At 38.0% G+C, this 10,523-nt stretch overlaps 1 protein-coding gene across 3 annotated transcripts in view; it reads left to right on the forward strand.

The window, feature by feature from the left end:
• Positions 1 to 2,139, forward strand: part of LOC124216720 (tyrosine-protein kinase RYK) — a 69,780-nt gene extending 67,641 nt beyond the window's left edge. For all 3 annotated transcript variants that reach the window (XM_046621592.2, XM_046621594.2, XM_046621593.2), the window contains one exon: positions 624 to 2,139. In XM_046621592.2, coding sequence (XP_046477548.1) covers positions 624 to 872 — 249 coding nt within the window. In that variant the 3' untranslated portion in view covers positions 873 to 2,139. The remainder of the gene's footprint in view (positions 1 to 623) is intronic.
• Positions 2,140 to 10,523: the final 8,384 nt, after the last annotated feature.

Raw genomic sequence — 10,523 nt, forward strand, 5'->3', positions numbered from 1 at the left:
AATTAATTTCGAGTTACCATACGCAATGAGAATAGTAACCAAGTTACAATATACAAAAACTTTACACTCATCGAAAATCGCACACTTTTCGCACTATTGACACAATATACTATCACGATACTTGGCCGAATAGATATTCGCTAGACTGATTGATGAAAGTCATCTGTCATCTTTATAGTATACCGGACATTCCATACCAACTTGACATGCGATTGTAGACTACTTTTGATTGTACTGATTTTTCTTTCCATCTCATTACTCAGTCAGACGAACAGCCATGGTATTTTCAGATTATTATCTGATTCTAATCTCGAGCCATGAATGTTTCAATAATTTCAGACTTGAGTTTAAAATCTTCAAAAAAATAAATAAATAAATAATGGGTCCTGCTTGTCTGAACGGATACTGAAAAATGAAGAAAAATGAGTGAAATCGAAAGTCCTCGGGGTTGATCACACGTCAAGTTGGCAAGATTGCGCCTAATATACTTCATCTTCAGCGTGTGTTATGAGTAAGAGGGCAGACCTTGAAATTCTTAGGGATAAAAATAAAATAACGAATCTTTGTAAAAAATTCGGCTGTGTCGCGAAAGCTTCGGTTAAAAGAGAGGGAAACATTTTCAGTGGGCTTTCGGCGTTCTCTTGTGGGAGCTGGCGACGATGGGTCAGCAGCCGTACCTCGAGGTGGATCCCTTCGAGATGACGGCGTGCCTGAGGGACGGCTACAGGCTGGCCCAGCCGAGGCCTTGCGCCGACGAGCTTTTCGCGGTGATGACGGTCTGCTGGCTCGGACTTCCGAGGGACAGGCCGACGATGCCGCAGCTCCTCGCCTACCTCCAGGAGTTCCACGACGCGCTCGGTGGTTTCATTTAGGATTCGCGGACACCGAGAGTCCGACCGACGGACACCGCTCTCGTCAATCGACGGTCGACGAATCTGTTTTCCCGACGAGCGAGCAGCCGAGCGGATTTCGGCCTTGCCCCGCTTCAGGACGCGGTGTGTCAACGCCTTACGAAATCTTATCGCCGAGATTACGGAAAAGGTCAAGAGATGCGGGAGAGAGACAAAAGCCTCGAAAGCAGAGAGACGGACAGACACTCGGGGCGATTGCCATCGCCAAAGAAGAATGGTAAAATGCTGTCCCGGATCAAATCCATCGAGGTGATGTAACGGTGGCTTTTCTAATACTCGTACGTCGCCGCTGAATCAAAGTCATTCGACCCGCGATGGTGTTGCACGAGTATTTTTTTAGCAACAAGTTTAACAATCAGGGTCCAAGAAAGAAAATTATCCTGAACGGATTGATGAAACGAGAGATTTCGAGTTCGTCACTGTGACTCTCCACTTAGTCTGAGATCGTCATTGTTACGTACGAATATGTAGGTATGTTATGTATTGTATACAGGTGTAAAATATATTAGTGTATATAACATGGGATTTTGAAACGCCGAAGTAAACGTTGAAAGTATATACAGTAAAGGAGAATAAATCAGGAACGCGTAATCAAACTCCAGAAGAGAAAAAACAAAAGTCTGAAATGAAACACATTGTTGCACGGAATTGAAATCGATCGCTCAATTAATAATCATCCCTTACTTTTACACTGAAAAACTTTCGGTGAGATTTGGCAGGTTTAAGGGATGATTGCTAATTGGGTTTTTAAATAAAATTAAAACCCACTGTACTTCAAACCTTCCGAACTATTCAATCATATACGAATCAGGGCTGTAATATACAAATGGCACGAGCAAAAAAAAATTCATCACTGCCACGTTACAGATGTGCCTGAAAATTTTTACCAGTCTTATAAAAAATAGAAGAAAAAACAACACTTCATCTTGTAAACTTTAGCGAAAATTTTTCCAAGTCGCAAATTTATGTATCGAAAACTGGAAAATTTCTTAATGCTAAAGTCTAATGCTCAATTGCAGATCACCAGTTTTTGAACCCGCCCTATTAAGTCTGTTCGGTCACTATATCCAATCTCACGGTACTTTACAGCCCTTCTGACAATTATCTACTATCTATTTCACTTGAATCTACGTAGGTAAAAAAGAGAAAGAGAACAATATAAAAAAAAAAAATTAAAAAAAAAGATAGCATGTATAATGTAATTTCTTAAGTGTACTCGATGTATAAATGTCGCATGTTTCCATCTATGAAGTTGTCTCTCTATAAGCTATTACCTATACATACTGCAGTCTATATACATATACGTCATAATACTATTGCATTTGCAGCGATACATTGCCATTGCCCAACTTTTTTCGAATTTCTTTCATTTGACTTTGAGAAAAAGAGATTTTTCACAAACGAGAATATATATATATATATACATATATGTATAATGCAGTACTTATTATGTATGATAATAATTTACTATATTCCTCAATGTTTTAATGGAGGTACAGGGTAGGATATAGACTTCATTTTCTTGCTGTCGCTATAGAATGGTTGAAGAAGAGGTAAATCAAAGATACGAACCTGCTCTCCGTAGTTGATATTCGGATAGGAAAAAAAGAAAGAGATTTACCTTAACGTGCTTGCGCGATCTTCTAATAGATGTGCATATTACGTTTAACCTGTCACACATCACGCTGTGCACATGAGCCGCACTTAAACTTTGCGAAACTAATTGTTTAACGAGGGCGTACTTCAACACGAGATTAGTTCCGGTGATGTAAATATACAATAATGCAACTAGCTATCGAGCGATGCCTATAGCGGTTAGCTAATCGTAAGTGGGTTGAATTGTGCAGATTTTATTATTTCCTATACGTAATAATAATAAAAATACTATAAATAACAATAATAATGATATATACATAAATATATTGAATATATATACATACATATATATATATACACATATTATATACCGATGTATGGCATTATTTTTCAATGGAGAATAAAATGTAAGTGTTAAAAAAAGAAGAAAAAATGATTACTTTGCTAATGTTTCGGAGCAATTCGACCAATGCTCATCTTTCTTTGCGGAGGCCACATGATTCAACGTATTGTAATCTGATCGTGATCGCATCCCTGCTAAAAATGCCAGATAAAATTGATAAATTCATATTAGAATCGTCCCGGGTTCAGACTGGATGGCAAATCTGGAGCAAATCCGGTTTTTGAAACCGTATCTTTTCAGCAACTTCATCGATTTCAAATTCTTCTGAAAATGCAACAAATTAAGCACCGTCGTCGAATTTTGAAATCGTGGCCTGAATTACTTTGCTTGTAAATTTCGATGGCAGCGTTTTTCACGGCAAAGTTTTCGTCCACGCAATTCCTAGATATACTCGTATCTTTACTGAGAGCAAGGGTAAAAAAATTTGTAGTATGAATCTTTGCATGATTACCATTAATTATATTATCCCTCGGCAGTTGTTCATGCTCAAGAAAGTGTCGTTAGATATTTTGCGACGTATTCAGTACGAATGAAATATCCCGTTACAAATGAAACACTGATCAGTTACGTTTGCAAGATAGTAATAACGATAATTGACACAAAAAATTGTGACGGTATGTGTTCGAGCTACTTCAGTACCTACTATGCTTTTTCCATGACCTTTATGAATTCCACCGTGACGTTGGAAAACGCGACGTTTCCCTCGTCATCGAGAAGCTCTGTATACTTCGTCTTTAACAGAAGTTCGAAGCCACATCGAGCTGCTACAGTCTGAGATGCCACACCAGTGGAGATCGTTTTACTCACGGGCGAATCGAAATTCGGCGAGAAATACTACTAGTTAAGAAACCAATGTTAACAAGTTGCAATCGGCACGAATAGCTTTGTTTTGTAGTCTTGTGAGTAAAATTCATTTTCCTCCGAAAAAACGGGAAATAATTAATTATTAACCACTATGCGAGCAAAAAACGTGACTTTTATCCGTGTTTCATAAGAAAGATCGCGTTACAGACTGTATTATACGTACCTACGTACAATTTTTGCATTATTATTTTTACTTATCGTCAAGTTAATTATTTATTGTAATGTTATGTAAGGGTCAGCTGGCCTACGCAACCTACGTTTCATGACCGAGGATGTCCGACCGTTGACTGACGCTCCCGAGAACGATACCGACAGAGTCGCCGACATGGAGACCAGAGTACAGGAGTACGTGCAATATGAAACTCAACTTGATACCTGTACGCATTACAAAGCGGCACGATTTTACCCAGATCTCTTTGTAAGAGCAACGCTACGATAATTGATAATAGGTCGTGTAACACCAGATTCGTTTGCGACTACGCATGCGGGGAGTACAGAAAAGACAAATTTTAACATCTAGAACGTAAAAATGCTCTTTATTGTACTCCGCGCATGCGCAGTCATGACTCGATCTCACCATCCCTAAAACAGTTACTTTACGCACTGAACAAAAGCATGAAAAAACGGGTAAAACATGCCGGCTCACGCGATATGTTTACGATACTAAATTACTCAAAGAAATTTCATACAAAGCAAGCTACTGTTACGTCCTCCATACCTTGGATTCTTTTCCCACACTCTTAGAGGCTACCTTATACCCTGCATTCTCTTTTTATCATCACCCCGCTGCCTCGGTTCCCGTAACGCATCAGCAGAATGCACCTCTACTAGTAAAATGCAACCAGTTAGTCCCCTGCATCCTTCCTCCCATATATCGACTCTCAAGTTATAATTTTATCAATGTTTTACTGATTTCATATTTGATACTACTTTAACATTAATGTGATCATTGAATAAGATTGGCACATCCGCACATTGTCGATGGTTTAAAATACCTTTCAAAATCTGATCCCACTTCGGATTGCACGTCGTCGCAACGAAGGAATCAGGTTTTCCATATTCACGTTTCAAAATTGGGATCTATTGAATCGACATTTGTCGTAGCTTCATTACGAATAGTAATATAAGCTTCTCGAATTTCTTCAGTTGCCGTAGTTGAAAAAACATACTCAGTAACAATTGCTTCTCTGAAAGTTGTAACATCGATTGCAATTGTCTAATCCTTCTTCAGATTTGGAATCTGAAAGGTTTGAAATAGCTGTTCACCTAACGTGGTTAATTTAGTACGTACTCCAGTTCTCCTGCAGTATTAATGAAGTCTGAATCAAATCACCTGTCAGATATTTTTCGAATAAACATAAAAAAATATTTGTATTTGGTTCAAGTGAAAATAATATCCCTAAATTTACTATGAAAATATTTCATTTAAAAATGTTTGAAGTCTTTTAAAAAACTCAGATTCCAGCGTTCCAGATTATAAGTTTGAGTGAATGAGGACTTTTTTCATTTTGTATTGTAAATAGAAAAATTGCTATTCAAAACACAATTTCTCTTCCCTGATAATATTAGTGCCTTAAGTAAGAATTTCAGGTCTGTGTAAATTTTATTTAACCATCTATAACATCCTACGTGGTTTCTTGCTTCAATATTCAATTTTCGCACAACACCTTCATGCATTTTCATTTTTAATTGTAAATTTGAGAATTATTATTTAAATAAACCATTCCTTTTACAGCCTTCCATGGACAATTTGTCGCATTACTATTCCATATGACACATTGTCAACGGTACTGCAGGTTACTTTCTTCAACTCTTCAAAGTTGTTCACAAACTGTTCTACATTCTGTGTTTAATATCCGCGATTAAAATGATAAAACTAATAATAATAACGAACATAATAAAATGCAATGAAAATAACGAGAGTTATTAAAATAATGAAAATAATAAAAATATCTCGCGTATTGTGTCTCTGACAATATTCTACAGCAGTCTACCGTTGATAAATAATACACAAGATTTGCCGGTAAAACAGGGAGCGTTCAATGACTTGCCGTTGCAATGCCTCCTGCTAATACCGTCAACCAAGAGAGTATTGTCGGCCGAAGATACGTTCAAGACTGAAAGAATACGAATTTAAACGTAGATGTAGACAGCGTGCATGCGCGAATCGGGTCCGCGAGGTCCAAGGAATGAGCGGCACAAATTAATTTCAAATTTACCACTCGCCAGGATGTACGTATTATAAATAATGTATAAGGTGTAAGCTACTGGACAGCTATTACTCCGTTTTTTACGACTAACGTGGCGTCTACTCTATCGATGGCAATTAGTTTGAACTTCAAACCCTGATGTCTGTACTGCCGACACCTTGTACGGGGTGAAAGTACGATCGATGTTCGTAAAAAAGTCATTTGGAAATCAAGGTACGTTTGTTTAAAACACTCCGCACTGCGCTGGAAAAACATCTTTCGGAAGATTCATTCGGGAATTTCAAAACTTTCAACACACTCACGCGATTTAAACGCAACGAATCAGATCTTGTGGTTTTGTAACTACGGTATATTGCCTTTTCGTGAATAGTTTTGGCAGTCTATTCTGACGATTTGAATTGAAAGGAATGAGCATTGAATTTGAAATACCGTGGGATAAAAGAAATCTCAATTCTGAGGAAAAAAACAAATACTGACTATCGGGCAACATTCGTACGTCACTGATTTAGCACCAAAAATACGTAAGCAATAAAACATAACTACTCCATTACAGGTGCAGGTGAGTGATATTGGAAGTGATTTGGACTCGCTCCTTTCGTCGCGAGAGCAGTGAAGTTCTTTATTTCGATAAAAATTGATTATATTAGGAGTTATGAGTGGGGAGTTCCCTAATAAAGACAACCTGTTGTATATTTTTGCCTGACGTATCGATTTTCATTGACCTCTCTTGAAGTTCGATGATAGAATCTTGTAACTATCGGATTTATTAGTTAGTACTACAGTAAGTTTCTTTCGAAGAAAGCGAAATGGAGCAAGTGTCTTTTGATGCCATGGTAACTGGGCTAGGTAGATTTTTCTAATCCGAATAATAAAAATCGTTCGACATCATCATAAGATATAATATAATTTTACCTTGAACTTTGTGCTCTAGGTCGTAGGTGCGAGTAAGTCGACAAGTAATTCGAGTTTCTGAATAACGCAAAATTACAAAGAATTCCTAGTGCTCGAATCATAAAAATTTTTTGAATAATTCGAATTTTTCGAAATGTTCGATTAGACTGTGCAAATCTTCGAGTTTTATTTCAGACATAAGTTGTGAAAGCATGTTTGAAAAATTCTCTTCAAATTCTTGAAATTGTTATCCGTTAGAACGTACTGATCTTTTAACTTGAAATTTTCTTATCGTCAATAAGAAATTGCATACAGTGTTTTGTGAAAAAGAATTTTGACAGTCGCTCTTTACATTTGACTGAGCTTTTTTAAAACAGAAAGAATAAAATGGGGGATCTAAGCGTCACACTGAATAATTTGAACTATTTTCATGACTCAAATAATTTGAAAGTGATAAAAATCAACTGACACATTTATTTATTTTATCTATTTATCTTCAACGTGCATTTTGGGTAAAGGGCAGACCTTTAAATTCTTAGAGATAAGAATACAATAATGAATCTTTGTAAAAAATTTGGCTGTGTCGCGAAAGGTTCGGTTAAAAGAGAGGGAAACATTTTCAGTGGGCTTTCGGCGTTCTCTTGTGGGAGCTGGCGACGATGGGTCAGCAGCCGTACCTCGAGGTGGATCCCTTCGAGATGACGGCGTGCCTGAGGGACGGCTACAGGCTGGCCCAGCCGAGGCCTTGCGCCGACGAGCTTTTCGCGGTGATGACGGTCTGCTGGCTCGGACTTCCGAGGGACAGGCCGACGATGCCGCAGCTCCTCGCCTACCTCCAGGAGTTCCACGACGCGCTCGGTGGTTTCATTTAGGATTCGCGGACACCGAGAGTCCGACCGACGGACACCGCTCTCGTCAATCGACGGTCGACGAATCTGTTTTCCCGACGAGCGAGCAGCCGAGCGGATTTCGGCCTTGCCCCGCTTCAGGACGCGGTGTGTCAACGCCTTACGAAATCTTATCGCCGAGATTACGGAAAAGGTCAAGAGATGCGGGAGAGAGACAAAAGCCTCGAAAGCAGAGAGACGGACGGACACTCGGGGCGATTGCCATCGCCAAAGAAGAATGGTAAAATGCTGTCCCGGATCAAATCCATCGAGGTGATGTAACGGTGGCTTTTCTAATACTCGTACGTCGCCGCTGAATCAAAGTCATTCGACCCGCGATGGTGTTGCACGAGTATTTTTTTAGCAACAAGTTTAGCAATCAGGGTCCAAGAAAGAAAATTATCCTGAACGGATTGATGAAACGAGAGATTTCGAGTTCGTCACTGTGACTCTCCACTTAGTTTGAGATCGCCATTGATACGTACGAATATGTAGGTAGATCACGTATTGCGTACACGTGTAACATATACATAAGTGTGGATAATCTGAAATTTTGAAACGATGAAGTAACCTTTGAAAGTTTAGGGACGATTCCCTGCTAATTCGACCTGGATCTGACCGTTGACCTCGTGAATTTGGCCGCCAATTTTCACATGATTGTTCTAAAATCATAACCGTCGAAGGCGCTTGATGTTTTTTCGCACTTTTTCGAATAATTTTCAATTATCATCTATTTTTCAAACAAATTTTACTAAGGGTCAGACCCAGGTCGAATTGGCATTGAATGTCCCATATATAATAAATAAGAATAAGCCAGATAGTATAACGTGTGATGATAATTTACTGTATTCTTCAATGTTTCAATGGAGGTACAGGGTAGGGCTTAGACTTCATCGCTTTGTTGAGAAATACAAACTTGGTCTTCGTAGTTTAAATCGGAATAATGAAAAGCGGGAGATCGACGTTAATGCGCTTGCTTGATTTTGTAATAGGTATGCATATTAAGTTTAACTTGTCACACGTCACGCTGTGCACACGAAATGCACTTAAACTTTGTGAGACTAATTATTCAACGGGGGTGTGGTTCACCTCGAGATTAGTTCCGGTGATGTAAATAAACAATAATAACTACGACTAGATAGCGAGCGATGGCTATAACGGTCAGCGTACGACTACGTGGGTTTATTTGTGCCGATTTAATTTATTCCGACACGTGATAATAATAATGATTATTATTGTATTATTATTATTATTATTATTATTATTATTATTATTATTATTATACATAAATAAATACATCGAATATGTACATGTATGTATATCAAGGCGTGCAGAGCTGTTCTTTTTGTTCGTCTCATCTTTATGCTTAACAGGGCTTACAAGAGTTAGAATAATTATCAATTTTAAGAAACGTTCTCAGTTTCGCAAGCCTTTGATAATTTTCAAACGATCATTCGGATCTTCTCAACATCGTGATTCCCAGCAACGATAGTCTTAAAATAATGAAAATGATTCTTTTTATAGACCTCGCGAGCAATTAAACCTACTTTTTTCTTATCTCGAAGAAGCCAGATTCAGCGCATGACTGCGTGCTTTCTAAATAATAAGAGTTATTCTTTTCGTTTCAAGAAAAGTTGATGCTTTTTCGTTAAATTTGCGCCTAGAATTGGGAATAATTCAACGATGCATAATGGAGGTAGTTGTGAGCTGAAAACTTGTACGATAGTTCGCCGTAAGGTGAAGTAGAAGCTTCGATAATCGGATGCAGCGAGATGTGCACGCAAAGTTGACACAACGAATAAAGTTACCGAGCAGTGACATAATGCGAGTCTTGCTACGCTGATTGCGTGAAAGTTTCCACGATCTAAGAGTCCGAAGATTTTGTTTTGACACTCGCTTTCTTGACGAAATCTCATCAGGTGAGAGTCATTCGATTTATTGAGATATAACACCTTGTTCACTCAACCCTCGAATTGCACTGCTGGTCAAGTTTCAGACTTCCTGAGACTAAGAAAAAAACATTTTTTGGGGACACGACTCGATTGTCTCGAAATGCAAAGTCTGTCACGGGTCCGATTTCAATAGCTGAAATCTGTAATTCCCTCTGATAGAAACGCGCTTCTCACAAATAGAGAAAATTTGCACTTGTTACATTCCAGTGTTGAAAATTGTAAAATGAACAAGTGAATAAATTTATAAACTTAGAGTGATTGCATATAAGAAGAAATTGATAATGTAAGTAATTTTCAAACCATAATTTCAGTCTAGCAGATTGTTACACTATATTATACTATTATAAATATACCGTTGTGAATAGTTGTAAGTCATTAGAATCGTATTAGCCATTCATTTAGCAATAACAATATACTAGATCCGTTGTTCAGGCTGTCATATCAACGCAAAACAAAATTGAACAGAACGAACTTCAAAGATGAACGCATCGCACCGTGTAAATTAAAAATAGGCTTCAAAGACAAAACGAAAACTTTAAAACAATTCCAGTCGTATTATTTGTACAAATGATGGTAAACACGAATGGAATAGCATCCCTGATATGGAATAGAAATTATTGTCATTCATGTTCACTGTAATTGACACAAATAACATTGCTAGAGTTTACTTTAACGGTTTTGTCCTTTTCCTAGCTTTCGATCCAAACAATTCGGAGGCCATTGATACAAATCTTGAAGAATCGTGTCTTTAATTCAATTCTTTCTAAGGAAGCCAAAACCTAGAGTAAAATAAGTTTGACCTTCTTCTT

This window comes from Neodiprion pinetum, chromosome 4 (genome assembly GCF_021155775.2).
Source record: "Neodiprion pinetum isolate iyNeoPine1 chromosome 4, iyNeoPine1.2, whole genome shotgun sequence".
Lineage (NCBI taxonomy): Eukaryota > Metazoa > Arthropoda > Insecta > Hymenoptera > Diprionidae > Neodiprion > Neodiprion pinetum.